Source organism: Rhinolophus ferrumequinum, chromosome 7 (assembly GCF_004115265.2).
Source record: "Rhinolophus ferrumequinum isolate MPI-CBG mRhiFer1 chromosome 7, mRhiFer1_v1.p, whole genome shotgun sequence".
NCBI lineage: Eukaryota > Metazoa > Chordata > Mammalia > Chiroptera > Rhinolophidae > Rhinolophus > Rhinolophus ferrumequinum.
This window is the reverse complement of record NC_046290.1, coordinates 93,767,354-93,785,488: the sequence shown is the minus strand read 5'-3', so window position 1 is coordinate 93,785,488 and position 18,135 is coordinate 93,767,354. Positions and strand designations below refer to the sequence as shown.

Sequence of the window (18,135 nt, the reverse complement as noted above, 5' to 3'; positions counted from 1 at the left end):
GGTTTTTGTTTTTGTTTTTTGCAAGATACTATCTTTTCCATTTTTTAAAATTACGAAAAATATTTGTACATAAAAGAGAATGATACAGTGAACCTTCACATATTCATTATCCATCGTGACAATTTACCAGCATGTGGCCAGTCTTGTTTTCTCTGTATTCTCCCCATGTCACCCCACTCTGGGATTGTCTTGAAGCAAATCGCAGACGTCACTTTAGAGGGTGTTTCTAAGGAGGGGCTGGGGGTGACTCAGCTTCTGTGATTAGTGGTCTCATGTGAAAAGCTTTGATTGAAAACATACTTGTGTGACATGCTGGCCCTTCCTGCACTGTGGGCTCCCAGACGCAGGGCCACTGCGGTGTGGCCACGTGCGCCTGCTGTACATAGTGTAGAGCATTTGGGCGGGTGACCCGGGTGCTTTTCTCTCCCCGCCCAAGCTCCGCTGTTCATTGGCTCTGCTACTCGAGCCTGAACCTCCAGAGCAGGAGGAAGCAGGGAGAGGAAGGCCCATCCCTCCCAGGCTGCTTGTCACTGGCCCACACCACATTGTTGGGTAGGGACACAAAAGGCTGCGAGATTAGTGGCTCTTTGTGTTTGGGTATCAATTAAGAGGAGGGCAATACAATTAAGGTCCTCAAAAACTGCAAGGTGACAGTTTACAAAATATACATACTTTCTCAATCTTATTTTCTTGTCAGGAGCCTTGGGACCCCTGTGAGAGAAAGAAATGGTTGTGCCTGGTTTGCGGGTGACGACCTAGAGCCACCTCGCAGCCTTGCCACACGCCTGCTCAGACCTAAGCTGTCCTCTCTGAGCTTGTGAGGTCAGGACTTGAGGGTGTGAAGTGACAAGTGGTCAGCAGTTGTGTTCTAGATGTTTTTCTTCTCATTTCCTAACTTGGCGTTAACTTCTCATGGAAAGTTAATGGTGCAGCATCCTGGAAAGAGGGCTGGACTTGGGGACCCAGCTCCTGTCCCCACTTCTCCCTCTGTCCAGGCCTCAGGGTCCCTTTCTATTAAACTAGAAGGCTTTACACCAAGCAGGGAAAGCAGACAATGGAGAATTGCTCTTAAGCTAAAACTTTTATTGAGACGTTTTGATTGGCAGAGGCGCTTTGTTACTCTGACTGGCTTTTCTGAGTCAAGGTCCCATTGAGCCCCTGCCCTTTCCCTGAGATGGTCATGCTGCCCAATAGCTGAGCCAAGGCCAGCCCTGGAGCAGAGGAGGGCACCACTGCCCCACGCTCCTGCCCCTTCTGCAGAACTGGCACTGTCCAAGCAGACATGCCCACTGAAGGGGCATGAAGACTAGCCAAATGTTCCTCAGTGAAGAGACCCAAAGAAAGGAGCTCCAGGGCTCCCCCTAACTGCTGAAATTAAGTACATATAATGCTTGTAGGAGACAAGATAGACAAAGTCTCTACCCTGGAATGTAGAGTATTAAATATGGCTCCACCTACATAAATTAACTGTACAAGTTTATCGATCACGAAAAATATCCCAGCAACCAACATTAGTAAGCAATTGGGGATCCAAATCTGAAGGAAAAAAGACGAACAGCAGTGTTGCACGACGTGGGGATGGGGGTGCAACTGGCCCTGAGTGCTGGGCAGCTCATCCTGGCAGGAGCGGAGCTGCCCTTGGCACCAGGCTCCTGTCCTGCCCCAGGGAAGCTGATTCCACGTGTGAGTGCCCTTCCCCAGGCTGGATCCCCACGGCCTGCGGGCTGGTCCTTGGAACATGTTGGCGCACCGAGTAGAAACCGTGGTGGGCCCCAGAAGTCCAGCAGCTCTGAAGGAGTGACTGTTGAGAGGCGGTCAGTTGTCCAGTGAGCTCGGGGTTCCTTGGCTCTGTTCAGTGACGACAAAAAGTGTTGGCTAAAAGGAAAAGGTTCGCTTCGGCTAGCGCTTTGTTTCCTCAGCACAGGAGCCAGGAGCGGCTGGCTGGTGAGGGTGGGGCCACAGCTATGGCAGCATGGGGGCCCCCCCGCAGCTGGGCTGGGGAGACAGCCCGCCGGTCAAGCAGCTTCAGCTGTTTTCTTCCAGGAGCTTCCACTTTGCGTTTGAAATCCTAACTGCTCCTTGGAGCTGGCCAAGGCCTAGGTTCTTCCGACCTGCCTTCAGTCTGCAGCCGGCTTCTCTGCCTCCCGGCGTAGATCCCGAACGGCCGTTTCCTACTTCCCCCTGCACGTCCTCTCCAATCTAATGGCCCAGAAATAAACTGGCTTTGCCCACAAAACCCAGTGGCCAAAAGAGACACCCTGTCATTGCTCAGGCAAAAGCCTGCGGTCCTCTCCAGCTCTCCTCGCGCCCACACCCAGTGCGTCAGTGAGTCCTACGGACTCCACAACACTACCTCCCGCTGCCACCGCCTCCCTGGGCCAAGGTGGCATCCTGCCTCGGCGCTCCACTTACTGGTCTCCCTGCTCCCACTGCTGTCCCCCTGTACGATCGCCCCTTGGTATTCTCAGGGCATTGGTTCCAGGACCCCCCACACACACACACACACGCACACACACGCACATGCACAGAGATACCCAAACTTCAGCGGATGCTGAAGTCCCTTAGGTAAAAAGGTGCAGTATTTGCATATAACCCATATTTACATAGAGGCTACAGCAAGGCACCCCTACATATCACTTCATTTGTGTGGATTCAGTGTAAAGCTTGGCATGTGGCAAATTCAAGTTTTGTTTTTTAGAACTTTCTGAGATTTTTTTTCCAAAAATTTTTGATCCTAGGTTGGTTGAATCCACAGATGCAAAAACCCACGGATATGGCTGACTGACTGTATTCATTTCTCTACTGAGTAGTCCGTGGTCCTCTAGAAACATCAAGTCATCCTTCTGTTTCAAACCTTCCCATGCTCAGCCCCCCTCCTAATCTCAGAAATGCCCCCCACCCCATGCTGGCCCTGCTTGTGTGGCCTGCACCTCCTTTCTGCGTCTCTCCCACTCCCATCACCTCCCACCCCGCTGTGAGAGCCTCTGGGCACGCTGGTCCCTCTGTGGGTGTCCGTCCCCCACAGGGCTGGGGAGGGGCTCCAAAGCCTTCCCTGGCCTCCTACTTAACACACCACCACCTCCTGCCCCCTACCCTGCCCACGTTACTTCCTGCCTCTTCCTGTCCTGTTTGTCTCCACAGGACTTATCACCACCTAACATGCTGTAATTTCCTCTGTTCTATCTCTTCTCTCCGGTATCTGTTCTATCTCCCACCAGAATGTTCGGCGTTTTGTGTATTGTGTTTGTTACCGTGTCCCCAGCACTGGAGGCAGCATTTGCCCCTGGCAGATGCCAGTAAATAGTGGGTGAACGAATGAATGGTGGGGACTCTGAACCTTGGGCTCAAACTTCTGTGGTTGGCTCCTGAGCGGCCAGGCCCACCCCCCGCTCAGAGGACTGCCCGTGCCCCAGATAGGGGGGCCCTGGGCCCGAGCTTGCCCACACAGCGGCTGAGCCTTTCCCCTCCTCCACTCACGCTAAGTGTGACTTCGGGCTGGTGGCTTAGTGCTCTGTGCCTTTGGGGTGACAAGAGATGATGTGTGAGAGCTCATGGCTCCATGCTGGCCGGCGCGGTGGCTGCTTCCCACGGTTAAGCCACTGTTGTCATCAGCACCATCATCTCCCAGTCCTGTCCCCTGTCCCTGAGGCCAACACTGGCCAAGTCCTGCGGGGCTCATGCTTTATGTGTGGTGACTTGTCTAATCCACAGATCCCATTAGCTCCATTTTACAAATGAGAAAATACGTCCCGGGAGTTTAAGTCACTCCCCCGAGGTTGCAGAGACCCACCCTTCACCCCAAGACTCAGCAGCCTTCCCTGCCTGACACCCCCACAGCCTGAGACTTGTGCCTGCCGCAAACCTGTCACCTCGCCAAGCCTGCTGTGGGAGTTGGGGCAGGGTGGCAGGGACAGCGTGGGAGGCGCAGCACCCGGTGGAGCCCCCCCCCCCCGTTTCAGCACCCATAGGTGTTGCCCCGTGGCCCCCACCATGGCTACTCCAGCCCAAGGGCTCATCTTCTCCTCGGGAATGGGGTCCCTCGGGCGAGTGAAGCCACCACCCCACCCTGCACCGAGGCAGCTGTACCTTCTCCCATGTCTGCCCTAGGCTTCTGTGGCTGCTACTTCCCCGTTCACGTAATCAGGCTCCCCGTCATCGTCCTCCTCTGGGCTTCCTGCCGGGGAGGAAGGTGCCTCTCTCTGGACTCGCTCTGCGGACCAGCAGGCAGACTGTCAGATGGTATACACGGACACACCCAGCCCTGTTCCCCCCGCCAAAGCACCCACCCTGGGCTCAAACTCCCAGATGCCACAAAACAGCCTGAAGGAAAGTCTGCGCTGGATGGTGTGTCTGTCCTGGCCCTGGGATTTGCCAGAGATTTGTCCCACCCGGGAGCAGAGCAGGCGACTCCATCCCCACAGCTGCATGCGCTGCCTGCCCAGCAAGACCCAACCTCAGACGGCCAAGGCCGCTGAGGGGCATCGTAGCACAGCTCAAGGTCAGTGCAGCTGCTGATGTGCTGCAGGCTTCACTGTGGAGTCAGCCGCCTGGCCATCCCAGGCCAAACCCCCCAACTCCCTGCCCCCCAGGACCAGGCTAGGACCCTCTGCGCCTGCTGAAGTCCCTGTTCTCTGGCCACATACCCATGACCCTCCTGGACTCTCGCCACTGCTGGATGGAAGCCGAATTCTGATAATCCTCAGATCCCTCATCACCTAAGGGAGAGCACCGGGAGAGTGGCTGCAGGGGGCACAGCCACCGCCGCAGCTGGTCCTCAGGCCAGCGAGGGGCCATGGGCTTCTCCAGGGAGGCATTCTGCTGGGCAGCCCCGCAGGGGAGGAAGGAATCCCACTAGTGCATTCCCGCTGAGGCCCAGGATAATGGGGTTTCTCCCTGGATACGAGGTCATACTTGACCCAAAGGAACCAGAGATATCAGTGAACTTTCCGGCTTCAAGGCAGGTGACGCCTTTGAGCCATGGGGACTTCAGATGTCACCAGTCCCTGGTTGGCAGCCTCACCTGACTCGAGCGGCTCCGGCTTGCAGATGAGCACGTTTTCATAGGAATTTGTATCGTCGTCGTCATCTGCTGGAGAGAGGGGAGAGGGCTCGGATGCAGTGGGCCTGTCCATCAAGCTTGGCTCTTCCTCCCGCCCTCCCGCCCTTCTTCTCTCCCTCCCTCGCGGGCAGATGGCCTTTCCTGCCAAACGCTCATCCCTTGGTCCCCCAGGGCCTTGAACATTCTTAATGGGCGCTGACCTGGCTTCATCAGACACCACCCTGGGCACCTCCTCTGTCCTCCAAGGTCACCCCCTGAATGCACTGGGGAGGAGAGATTAAGGGATGGGTCTGCATTCAGGTGCAGGACAGATAGTTGGAGGGAGGGAGAGAGGCCCATCTCTAGCTGGCAATAAGGGCAAGGGGAGCCCCTGGGGGCCCAGGAGGGAGAGGAACCAGGCCAAGGCTTATCCGGAGGTAGGACCCTTCAGGTAGGGCTGGGTGGGCTGAGAGTCTTTGCCCAAGGGCCTATGCTGGGTGTGGCATGTCAGAGCCTGACACCCCAGGGTCACTCCCCTGCCCCAACGGGGAAGCTGAGCTCTAACCGCCTCCCCACCCAGCGTCCATCTGTGTCAAAGGGGCTCTGAGAAATGAGGGCCCCGCCCCAATTTGGAAGTGGCAGGGGTAAAGGATCGGACTGTTCCCTGCCCGCCATGGTGCTTCAAACCCCCCCACCCCCACCAGCACGGCCCAGGCAGGACATCAGGCCTGTGCGCCTCTCAGCAGGCATTGCCCACCCTTGGTCCTCGGTTTCTCTTTCTGTAAAGCAAAGGTGTTAAGGGCCTAGGGTTCCAGCATCCTGAGTCTGCAAGGCTCCCCCACACAGAGCCTTCCTCCCGGGTCCCATATGTGTCCAGCCCTGAGCGGGGCCTGGAATCCAAGGGCCCCCGCCTCCCCTCATCCCTGCCCCCAGCTCCCTCCCTTCTTTCCTCTCCCCTGTGGCTCACCCCTCCCAACTCCCTTACATCGCTTCCCTTCTTTGCACCTGGGCTCCTGCCAGCTCCCTCATCTCCCGCCCCCCCCCCCCGCCGCCCCCCATGCCATCCATCCAATGTTTGAGGCCTGTCTCCTCCTCACCGCTTCTGGCCCCATGAGTGTGGCTTCTGAAGCTGAGCTCCAGAGCCGCTCATCCCTGTTCCCCTCCTTTCCCTCCGCCTCACCTTCCTGGGACTTCGGGACCTGCCCCCAGTTGCAATAGTCCATGGCGATGGGGTCTCTGGCAAGAAAACACAGACACAGCACCAATTTCTGGGCGGGCCTGTGTTCAGGGTGGGGGCTCCATGGTGGGTGGGGCAGTGAAGTCAGAGCTTCTCCAGCCATTGCTCCCCCAGGGGCCCGTGGGGGCTCGGCCAGGGTCTCCCCAAATCCCTCCATCCCACTTCCCTGGACACCCTGAGCCACCCTGGGGCTGAGGGGGTATCAGTCTGGCTGCAGCCACCTGGCTACGTGACCCTAGACAAGTTCCCACCCGCCCTGGGTTTCAGTTCGCCCATCTATAAGATGAGACATCTGAGGGTCCTCCGTCTCTGGCGTTCCAGATGCCCCTGTAACTTGTGTCTGACTGGCTGATGCAGGATGAGTCCCCAAGACAGCCCCTCCCCAGAGTAGGGCCATGGCCCTGTCCCTGTCCCCACAAAGCCACGGCCACCTGAGGGGAAACAATGCTGCTGAGGCCTGCCTGGGCCTGGGCCTGGGATGGCAGGTTCTAGGCCAGGAGGCCTTCATGAACAAAGCAGCTCGGGGCAGGGGTGGGTGGGTGTGGGGACGAGGTGCCAGGCCACGAGAAGTCACTCACATGTAGGCTGCATCTGATCCGTGTCTGCTTCCTGCAGGAGGAGGCAGAATTAGGCCTGGGCTCCAGGCGGGCCCCCACCACAGCCTGCACGTCCCCAGAGCCCACCTACCTTTGCTGAAGTTCTGGTACCTGGGGGATGCAGAATCTGGAAACAAAGCCAGGGATTTCCTACCTTCACATGTCTGCACCTGCTCTCTAACCCCGCCCCCACTAGCCGATTCCCTCAGGCCCCCAGCCTGGCTCCTGTTCTGCCCTGTGCCTCCTCGGCAACGGCCTCGCTGGCAGGCCTGCACTCGCCCCCAGCATTGCCCTGCATAGCACCTCTCCTACCAGGTATGCACCTGTCTCAGTCCCACTCACCCCTGCCCCACCCATGTCTGATGGTCACTCACCCTCGAGGCTGGGGGAGAACTGCAGCAGCTTATCCTTCCTGCAGGGGAGAGGGAAGGTAAGAGCTGAGGTGGAGGTAGGGAGAGGGGCCCTGGGGTGTCTGGGGGTTCGAAGTCCACAGCCCCCTGGTGAGGCCTTTGAAATCCAGCACTGGGGCTCTGAGAGCCAAGGAAGGAGTGAGGTCTTGGCCTGGGCTCAGCCAGGTGGGGCCCCAGGGACCTTCTCATTGTTTCCTGTGCTGCTGTGACCCTCTGGGCCCAGGACAGGGGGCTCATCCTACCTCGCTGGCTCCATGTCAGCAGCTGTGTCCATCGGGACCCCTGGCCAGGCCTGCCCAGCCACTGCAAAGGACAAAGGGGTGCTTGCTGGGTCCCCGGGGCCATCTGCCAGTGCAGTCCCTCATCCCCCCACTCACCCTATTTCCCCGCCAGATCAGCTGTGGCCACAGCCTCAGGGCAATTGGGACAGAGGGGCTTTGATGTGAAGCCCCTAACCCCGAGCCCAGCCCCTAGACCCTTCTTCTTGGTGACTCACAGGAATAGGTCCGGGCCACTGCGAAGTTCTGTTGATTCTCTTGCCTGGAAACACATGGGACTGTGCTGAGCTGAGGCCTGGCTTCCCACAGCCCAAAGGACAGAGAGACAGGAGAGAAGGACAGACAGAGAGGAGTGACACCCCAGGGTTAGTGTGAGGAGGAGCTGCCGCCTCCGGGCCTCAGACCCAGAGCCCTGTCTCCTGATGCCCTCGTTCTCTGGACTGACCCGCACCCACTGGGTACCCACCCTTCTCACGTGGCCCTGGGCTGGAGCCAGCGGCCAGAGAGACCCATCCCCTGATGCAGCTTCCCCGGAACCTCGGAAATGGTCAGGAGGGTCTGTGGGCGGGGCTGGGGAGGCAGCCCTGAGATTCTGGGGCACGATGGTTGGGGTGACTGCTCAGGGACCCGGCCATGATTTCAACCAGGGGAGACAAAGAAGCTGCTCCCACCTACCACCCCAGGAGTATTTAACATTTCTAGGAGAGCGCATCCCTCAAACATACCGTTACTCCCAAATAACTTTTGGACAACGTGAAGGCTTAGCAGACACAGCCAAGTATCTAGTGCCCCCTTCTTGCTTTGAAACACTCCCTCGCACCTAAGTGTGGCCACGTGGTTAAGCTGTAGTCAATGAAATGCAAGCCAAGATTGTTGGGACTTTCAGGAAAGCTCCTTAAAGGAGTCACTGACTACTGGGGCACAGCCTGTTTGTCCTCCTTCATTCTCTCTTCCTCCTGAAATGCAGAAGTGAGGGCTGAAGCCCTAGCTGCCAGATTGGACCATAAAGTACCCTTGAGAATAGAAGCACCACTAAGGTTGGTGCAGCAGACTAGTTAATCCTTAAAGCATTTTGGGCTCCACCCCTGGACTAATATGGGCGGCACTCCTGGATACTGGGTGTCAGAGTGACTTGACTTAGGGAGGATGCTTTAAATCCACAGGAGAGAGTCAGGCATGGCTTCCCAGAGGAAGTGATGCAGGAGCTGGGCACAGGCTGGAAGGACTGAGTCCAAGCGAGGTGGGAGAGCCCCGCCCACCTCCTCCCACCCGCTACTTGAGGAGGTTTCGTCTGCGGCTCTAAGATCAATCAGGGAGGGGAGAGGGGAAATACGGAGGGGGCCCGCCTTGGGGGAGGGGTGTGGGAGGCACCAGGGGAGCCCAGCCCAGCCCTGGTGGAGGTTGTGGTCTGTGATCTAGAGGGCCAAGTAGCCAAAAATAAAAGCCTGGAAAAATTCAGCCCAGGCCCTTGGGGTGCCTGGATGGGAAAATTCTATTTTCAAATCTCATTGTGGTTTTTCAGTTGCAAAAGGAAATGAAAAAGGGTGTGTGTGTGCACGTTTGTATGAGTGGCCACCCGAGCATGCACACAAGTGCTGCGTGTGTGAGAAGTACATGCATGAGCAAGTGTGCAGAGAGCGTGTGGGTGTGCGTGGGCGTGCAGGCCTGGGCACATGTGCACACGTGGGCCTCAGAGGGGCGGCAGGGCCTCCATCGGTCATGTAATGACACCAGTGGCCGCTGCCCACCTCCTGGGGCTGCTCTTGGGACACCCCCAGGTCTGCAGCGTCCAGCCCGCTGACCCTCCCTGGCTCACACAGTGGCCCACCTGTCCTCGAAGTGCCTGGAGCTCCATCCACCCGGTTCCGCCCTCTGCCTGGGTCACCGACCCCAGCTCATCTCTACGTCACCTCCCTGCTGCACAGAAGCCCCTGCTTCCAGCTCCTCTGTGGCCCCCTTGGCCCTTAGGACAAACGGCAAGGCCGTTCCCCGCAGTCAAGGCCTTTATCTAGCTCATCACTCTCAAGGCAGGCTGTACCTTCTCCCTCATCCCTGAAGACAGAGTCCACCCGGTCGTCTGTCAGCGACTGCCCACACTGTCTGTCTGTCTGTCTGTCTCTCTCTGGAATGTCCCCTTTCGCCTCTCTCTTTCTTAAAATCCTTCCCACCTCCTCTGTCAGGCCTCCCTAATCCCCCAAGGGACATGCCACATCCTCCCCTGAGTTCTTTCAGCATTTTCCAGGGGAGATTCAGACACAGCTGGCAGTTTGCTTTGTGCCCGGTCTCTGCCCCCTCTGCACTGCACTGGGAGGGCAGGACTCCTCTGTCAATGCCCCCCACCAGTTTAGCAGGCTGCCCTGGGCTGGGGTCACACAGAGCCCTGGAGGTACTCCTGGGCAGCAGGAGAGTGGCATCCCCTCCTCCTGAAGGTCTTGCTGACCAGGCTAGGGCAGGACTTGGACAGTCCCTGGGTGCCCCCACCCCCTCTCCTGACTGCTCAGAACCCACAGGCACACAGAGACCCTGGGCTGGGAGCACGGAGGCACTCACAGATTCCTCTGCTCGTAGATTTTCTCAGACCGCTTTGCACCTGCAAGAACAGGACCGGGTTAGCAAGCATCCCGGACCAGGGTGGGAACAGATCCAAGGCCCCTCTCGTTCTGTGCCCTGTGCCCTGTGCAGGCATCAGACAGGACATGGGGGCCGAGCTGCCAACACTGTGGGCTACCCGACACTCACAGGGTGTTTCTCACCATTTATTTAGGAGAGCAGATGTAGAAAGGTGGACGCCCAGGCAGCTCAGCTTGTCCAGAGCCACCCTCTGCCACAGATATACACCCTTGACCCAGCAAAACCAAAGCCCATAGTGAGCCACCCCAAGGGGGTGTCACGCCTGCCTTATGCAGCTTATCTGACTGCCCCACCAACCACAGCCAGGTCTGGGCCTGCAAAGGTCTCTGGGTACCCCGTCTTCTCCACCATCGCACCCATGCCCCCCCCATAGTTCCGCCTTTACCTGGGTGGGAGCAGCGCACACACAGGCTGGCCACCGCCCCCAGCAGCAGCAGCAGGGCTGCCCCCAGCCATAGCAGCTCGGTCTCTGCATTCATGTCTGCTCCTGGCCACTCTTCCTGCAATGTTACAACGTGGCCACCCCATGAGCCAGGGTGGGGGTCTGCAGGGCCACCCCTCCAGGACCCCACCCAGCCCCCACTCTCAGGTTTCTGACCCCCACTGTCCCCTGACAGCCTCACACTGAGCTTAGGCTGAGGGAGTGCCCTTTCCACCCTGCTGGAGGACCAGGCTGGGCCCAGACCTATTTCTTCATCTGACCCCAGACCTAACCCCCTGGCTCCTGGGGGCCAGTATTAACACTTGATAAGTGCTGGAAGGTTCTGGGGACCCACCAGACAGCAGGCGCATGTGCACACTCTTACATATACCCTCGCTTAATCTACACAACTGCCTTTTCAGGGAGAGGCTTGCTCCATTTCACAGATAAAGAAACTGAGGCCAGAGCTCCCATAGTTGCTAAGTGGAAAGACAGGATTCAAGTTCCAGCCTCCAGACACCAACTCTGGCTCTGCCCACTGCATCCCTTGCCTCCTGTGAATCCAGCTTTTCTCCCCAAGCCGAGAGTCCATGGACCCTTCTGCATGGAAGCCTCTAGAGCCTCTAGCATGGTCTTCTGGGTAAGTTTGAAGTGGGATTTCCTTTCCTTAAACACTTGTGCACCCTGCTCCCTCTGTCCTGGGAGCTGAGAGGAGGTAGATCAGGGAAGCCTTCTTGGAGGAGACGGGCCTGACAGCATGGAAGGAGAAGTGTGCTGAGGATAGGGGGACCTGGTGTGCTGCCCATGGTGGGGTGGCTGCTGGTGGGATGTGCTGGGAGGGTCGGGCTGGAGGACAGCGGTGCAGGGCGAAGAGGTCCCGAATCCCCGGCTCTTAGTCAGTGGCCAGTCCCAGGCTTGGGGCCACTGTAATTGTCAGGCTTTGGTGATTACAGCCACGCACCAGGGCCTGGTGAAGGCAGGTCCTCTCAAAGGGGCTTCCAAGGAGAATTGTTGCAACTATTATAATAAAGAGACTCAGCCCCCCCCAAATAGCCAGGCAGCAGGGGTTGTATGAGGGGCCGTACCCCAGGAGGGCACATGGAGACCCCACCACTGAATGTCCACTCTGCGCACATCTGTGCGTCTTGCATTGAGAACCTGGGAGAAAGGCTTCTCCCCACTTTGTAGCTGGGGAGGGTGAGGCTTGGGGAGCAGCCGGATTTCGTACTGCCCATCTCCTGCTTCACACGCTCGAGGCCCATGTGCACCCGCTGTCCCCTCACCTCTCCAAGCTTCCTGAATCCCTGTGGCAAAGTTGACAAGGGATCTCTGTACAGCATGAAGCCTCAGTCAGGGACCTGTCACAGAAAAGCCACCTCTCCTTCCCTAAAACACCAAGTGAGTCAGAGGGAACACAAGAATTCCCAAACCTCATGACCGGGCAGCTTCCATGTCAAGAGAAAGATTGACCCGCATCACCCCAGGATGTTGTCTGAGGGGGGATGAGCCTCCTCTCAGAGCCTGGGCACTGTCCCCGCACGCAGCCTGTCCTGTGGCCACCCCAGGGCACACTCCCTCTGGAAACTCTGGCCATGGCCCAAGTCTATCTCAGGCTGTATGAAGTTGGGAGCACCTGCCTTAGAGGGAGGACTCCTGGGGCCAAATCCTGCCTGTGCCTCAGCATCTCTTGGCCTCAGTTTTCTCATCTGTAAAATGGGGATCAGTCATGTCCAGCCTGGCTCATGGCCGGGGCTTCCTGAAGCCCTGAAATCTGGTGAGGGCCTTATTTCTGGCTGGCTGATTGGAACAGCTTCCTCAGCCTCTTAACCCTTGACAACTTTGGATTTTGCTTAGGACAGCAACTATCTTTCTGCCCTCAAAGGACATTTGGGCACAGACACTCAGGGTGGGTTGCAGACATGCTCCCTGAGAGCTGGGACCCAAGTCCACCCCCAGCAACCCCAGGGTCTGCTTAAGAACCTTGGACCAAGTTCACACTCGGCCTGGGATTTGAGGCTGAGACCTGACTTGCTAACCTTTGAGGAAGGGTGGCCCTCCATGCCAGAGGACCCTGGCCACCAGAGAGAGCCCTCCTGCTTCCTGGGGTGAGCAGTATACTTGGGGATGCTCTCAGCCCTGGTCCATCTCCACCCACCTGGCTCTGGGGGAGGGTGGGGAAGGGAGCATGAGAACAAAAATTCTGCTTAGGAACGAAAATTGAATCCCAGCCTCATGGGCCTTTGGTTGCCCCTTTGTTAAATGGGGGAAATAATGACACTCTACCCGTGGGTTTGTCACATGAGGTCTGGCATTGAGATGACACATGTAAGGTGCTAGTGCAGGGCAGGGTACGGTTGGCTGTGACCTCCATGACTGGCCATCATCAAGGTCCCCATGGAAGGGGCAGGCATAGCCACAGCTTGTCAGGGCTGGATCTGGCTGGTGGGCCCTGCAGTGAACAATGGGGAGCCCTCCCCACCTGGTTCTCAGACACATAGGCCTGAGCCTCCCCCCACTGCCCCTTTAGGGCATTGGGCTGGGGACACCAGCCTTGCCTCAGTCAGTTGTCACAAACACATGAAGCATCACGTAGGAGACACCACTCCTCCTTCCCAAGGGAGGCCCAGAGGTGAGCACTCTGTCCAAAGTCACAGCCAGGACCCAAACTCAGGGCAAGCTGCCTCCAAAGGCCACACCCTTTTGCCTTTTTCTTATATTGCATTGTTTTATTTATTTATTTTTTATTTTAAGGAGGCCACAGCTCACAGTGGCCCATGCGGGGATCGAACTGGCAACTTTGGTGTTCTTAGCACCATGCTCTAACCAACTGAGCAAACCGGCCACCCCATTATATTACATTTTAAGAATCATGAAATATTTTTTAAGAGAAGCTAATTTGAGGAATCCTCCTGTGGCTGCCCCTTGTCCCTCAGACTGAATAAATCTGTCCCCTCTCACTGATTTCCACTTATGTTCTGGGAGCAGATGGGGCAGGGTGAGGGTGGAGGGAGAGGAAGGAGGCTTGCTGGCAGGACAGTCCGGCCCAGCCGCCCCAGGAGGCCCCAAGAAACCAGGCAGGGCTGGGTGGGGTGGGGAGAGAGGCTGCCACAGCCCGTGGCTCTGTGGGCCGAAATAGCACAAGGGGAAGTGGGCAGTTTTCATATGAGCAAGGTTTGCAACAAGCCGGCTGTGGGAAAGCCCTAGAGGCTGGGCTGAGTGGGCCTCAGCGTCCGAGCCTCCTGCCCAAAAGGACCTTGGAGATGATACTGCCCACTCTCCCAGCCCTTGTCATGCTGTCGCAGGCGGAAACAAAGGCCCACCAGGGCCTCAGGGCAGGCTGAGAGGTGAGGGTGGAGCGAGAGGTCCCGGCCCGAGTCTTGGAAAGGCTCCTTATGCTGGGCTGTGCTCTGGGGTCTGTTCTGTTTTCCCAAATAACCTTGGCCTTCACATAAGGCTGGCCTGAGAGGCTTCTAAATGGAGGCGTTCTCAGTGCTCAGAGGGCCTGGGCAGTCCTTGTCCTAGCACAGAGGTGGGGGCTGATGCAGGCCAGGGCCACTTGTTGACAGAGCTGGGCACCAGGATCTCCCCAGGGCCTAGAGCCTCGCGGAGCCCCAGCAGAAGGCTGGCAGGCCAGGCTGGGGAATGGGTGGGGCAGCAGGGATAGCTGCTTCCATCTGGCCTGGGCAGGACCTGGGCACGCTTGCCTGTAGAGTCTTACCCATCCTCCCATAGCCTAGTGGCCGGGATGTTAGTCCCATTTTACAGATGAAGAAACCAAGGCTCATGGCCTGGACGTAGGCAGCCACTGTCCCAGCCCCTCACCAATCTCTGGAAGTTACAGGACCACCCTGGGGGCTTCCCAGGGTTGTGCAGGCTGAACTGGAGAAGGTGAGGGCAGGAAAGTGGCCAGAGCCCCAGAAACAGGGTGGCCCTCTGAGTGTCGCAGGGCCAGTTCAGGACTGAGGCCAAAGGAGGCATTCTGACATCTTCCCACCCCACCCAACGGGTCGCCAAGTGCTCCTGCTGGGCCAGCGGGGCCACTCTAACCCCTAGGGAGTGGGCACCTCAGGACTTCTGCCCCAGGGCCAGCCTCCAGGCATTCTTGGGGAAGGCTTACCTGAGAGTCGGGGGCTCTTCACGGCAACCACCTCATCCTGAGCCCACACACCTGCCCGAGCTGACGCCAATGTTGCAAACACTGGCGGGCAGCAAGCAAGACTGCGGGCTTCCTGTCAGCCACTGAATCATCCCTCACATCCGCTGCCCTGCCGGACAGGCTGTGCTGTGAATAGGCGGAGACACACACGCACACACACACAGAGGCAGAAAGAGAAAGAACGCGACAAACAGGCACAGAGAGAACAGAAAGACAGGGACACACAAACATACACACATTAAATACACATATGTAAACACGAGTCACAGGGGGCGGAAGACACACACAGGAACAGGGAGACAATAAATGGGGGTGTTCACACGGTCACACAGAGAGGGGGGAGGAAGACATGCAGAAACACACACTTAAGAACACACACAAACACAGAAATACACACCCACGCTGTAAACCCCCCCCCCCCCCCAGTTACCCAGACACAGAGAACCAGAGAGAGAAAGAGACAGAGACCGAGAAAGAGATACGCAGGCAGGGAGAGAATGAGGAAGAGAAATACATACACGCAACATACACAGACACACAGAGGGACAGAGAGAGACAGGCAGAGGTTGAGCCTGAGATCAACCAAGAGACCAGACTCAGAGGGAGAGTGAGACACAGGAAGACAGAGATCCTCAGATGGTCAGAGACACACAGAATGAGGGGGCCAGAGACAGACAGACGCTCAGAGAGCAAGAGTCCCAAGAATGAGACACACAGTACACACACATACATAGAACGGGGGACCTGGTAGACAGGGCAGACAGACAAACGGCTCAAGACAGAGACAGCCGACAGAGGAATGACAGCCACAGGCATTGGTGGGAGCAAGACAGAAGCCAAGCTGAAGGACAGAAGGACAATCACACTCCTCCTGGGAGCTGCATCTCATCCCCCCCATTTTCCAGATGAGGCTCACGGAGGCACGGAGCAGGGTGACAGCACGAACAGTGAGGTCTCAGCCCCACTCTGACCGCTCTGTGCCTGTGGCAGCCTTTTCCCTCATTTGGGGAAGGTGCGATGTAAGGTCTGGAAGGCACAGCTCCCTGGGAGAGACAGGGAACCCCATGAGTCATGCTGGAGTACTCATGCTGCTGGCCATTAGTAACTTGACCAAGGCCATGGAACTATTAGTGGCACCCCACTCACCAGAGACCCCCAGGGAAGCCCTCGAGGGCCCCCCCCCCCCCCCCCCGACTCCGCATCAGTCTGGCACTTCAGAGCCCGGTCTCTCTAGCTCTGGTGGCCCCCCTCAGCTTGGGCCTGGCTGTGTCTTGTGGCCCCAGCGAGGGGTGGCCAAGACCTCGCGAAGCCCAGGCCCAGCCAGGGCTGGCAAAGGGGGAAGTGGAGGCAGGCGGCCCTGCCATGACCTAAATGGAAACCGAGATCTGGGCCCACTGCTGCCACCTTGTGGGGGAGGAGGGCGGCACACGGCTAGTCCTGTTTTGGGACATCCTGTGGGCCCTGGGCCCCAGGAGTGTTTCCCCATCCCCATGTGGTGGGACTAGGACTGCAGCCAACCCCATCTGACTTCCAAACTTTTGCCCTTGAGTCACAGCCACACTCCCTCATTCCACGTGCGCAACACTACATTTAACCCCTAGGTCACTCCTGCCAGCAGGATGTTAGTTTCTTAAACAGGCGAGAAGACAGAGGCTCCTAGAGGACAACTGGGTTTGAGCCAGACCCCAGAGCCTCCAGAACCCAGGGTCTTCCCACCATCTCCAAGTGCAGGACATCAGTGCGTGCGTGCCAGCAGCCCTCCTCCTCGGGCTGCACCTTGCCCCTCACACAACTGGGCAAGCCTTGGTAGGTTTCCATCAGTCCCTGGACCATGTGTCTCGGGTTTCTTGCTCAGAGACCATCAGAAGCTCCAACACGTCTAACAGGAACGGAGTTTTGTTCTGTACTCCCGGCTTCTGTCTTGGGCCTTAGCAAAGGCAGGTGCTGGAGAAGTAAACTCTGACCCCTGGCAAAGTCTCCAGGTCTGTCCAGTGTGACCAAGGCCCTTTTGGACCTGCTCTGAGCCCACTTTCCATCTATAAAAATTCGAAGACTCACTCTTTCTGGCCCTGGGTGGAAGGAGGACCCTGCTCCCTTTCTAGGCAATTCTCAAATTCCTCCAAGTTCTATTTTAGTTATAAACCATTCAATTGTGAAGCAGAAAATAAACTTTAAAAAACTAGACAGTTCATGTCCAGTTGCATCAATTCTAGTGCACTTGAGTTGTTTAACAATTCGGTGGGTTTTGGTATATTACGTTGTAACAAAATTGACCATTTTGACCACGTTTAACTGTGAGTTCAGTGGCATTAATCATACTCATAATGGTGTACAGCTTTTCATCACTCCTCACGGGGCTCCTTGGTTTCCAGGTCACAGCTGAGGAAGTTGTGTGCAGTCGTAGCAGGTACCTACCGAGGTAGTGCTGCTACGGCTCCAGGAGCTCAAGGCTGGAATCTCCTGGGGAAACGTACCCGTGGGAGGCTGATGGGAAGCTACGGAGTTTCTTCACGGCATTTGTTCTAGAAGTCCCTGGAGGCCACCATGAAGCTGTCTTGACGGCTACCCCCAACGCGCAAATGGGCATCACCCCGCCCCCCACGCCCATTTACGACACTTCTCTCTGGTCTCACTAACCAAAGGAACCTAGAATATTCCATTTTTCTGCCTCCTCTCATCTTTTTTCTTTCTTTTGGTTTTGTCATGTTATTTCTAAAGTGTTTATATATTTAAAAAGGTCATGTTGTCTATAAGCACTTGGGACGAATTTTCCGTCCATTACAACCGTGACCCATCCATATTGTTGAGTGGTTGTTGTTCACTCCTCTAGGCTGCTGCACAATATTCCATCATCTGAATGTACTTTTTCCTGCCACATTATTTCTCGTGGGTACTTACCTGGGAGGGAACCACTGGGCTAGAGTATGGGAACAATTTTCAAGTTCATTCCCAGTGGCTGCGCCCATTTACACTCTCCTCTGTGACACGAGAGACCCACAAACTCTCCAGCAATGGGTCAGTCTTCTAGACTTTTGCCATCTGAATGGGTACAAAACCGTATTTTCTTTCTTTGCAGTCTTGATTTGTAATTCCTTGATTGCCAATGTGGCTGAACATAATTTTTTGGCCACATTTTTTCCTCTTCTGTGAAATGTCAGTATTTTACTTAGTTTTCTATTGGGTTTTCTTTTAGCGATTTGCAGGAATTCTACATAGACCATCATTTTTCAGTTTGTAACTCGTCTTTTCCTGTTTTGTTTTGATAAAGTACTTCGTTAAAAAGAAAAAATCTAGTGAGTATTCTTCAAGAGTACAATGCACGTGAGAAAGACTTCTACCAATTCCAAAGAATCTTGGTGCTACTTACA

At 56.5% G+C, this 18,135-nt stretch overlaps 1 protein-coding gene across 7 annotated transcripts; it reads right to left on the bottom strand.

Annotated features, from left to right (window-relative positions):
- Positions 1 to 1,062: 1,062 nt before the first annotated feature.
- Positions 1,063 to 15,110, bottom strand: LAT2 (linker for activation of T cells family member 2). Of its 7 annotated transcripts, none has more exons than XM_033109754.1 (13): positions 14,729 to 15,104; positions 10,576 to 10,690; positions 10,110 to 10,149; positions 7,778 to 7,821; positions 7,524 to 7,584; positions 7,246 to 7,283; positions 6,963 to 6,998; positions 6,854 to 6,884; positions 6,219 to 6,274; positions 5,021 to 5,089; positions 4,644 to 4,715; positions 4,087 to 4,210; positions 1,063 to 1,875 (listed from the first exon to the last, which is right to left on the bottom strand). In XM_033109754.1, the coding sequence occupies exons 2-12, from the start codon at positions 10,667 to 10,669 to the stop codon at positions 4,104 to 4,106; spliced, it is 648 nt and encodes a 215-aa protein (XP_032965645.1). In that variant the 5' UTR covers positions 10,670 to 10,690; positions 14,729 to 15,104; the 3' UTR covers positions 1,063 to 1,875; positions 4,087 to 4,103. The 7 variants fall into 7 exon arrangements, with proteins under 7 accessions (XP_032965645.1, XP_032965644.1, XP_032965647.1 ...); XM_033109753.1 differs by having other exon boundaries at positions 1,063 to 1,848; positions 14,729 to 15,101; XM_033109756.1 differs by having other exon boundaries at positions 1,063 to 1,848; positions 5,021 to 5,086; positions 14,729 to 15,098.
- Between the last annotated feature and the right edge of the window lie 3,025 nt (positions 15,111 to 18,135).

Excerpts from the sequence above, each read along its gene's own strand:
- LAT2 (XM_033109754.1), bottom strand. The coding sequence starts at position 10,669 with ATGAATGCAGAGACCGAGCTGCTATGGCTGGGGGCAGCCCTGCTGCTG. Across the intron at positions 10,150-10,575 it reads TGTGCGCTGCTCCCACCCAG|GTGCAAAGCGGTCTGAGAAA; the intron begins GTAAAGGCGGAA and ends CTGTTCTTGCAG. Across the intron at positions 5,090-6,218 it reads GGTCCCGAAGTCCCAGGAAG|CAGATGACGACGACGATACA; the intron begins GTGAGGCGGAGG and ends CCCTCTCTCCAG.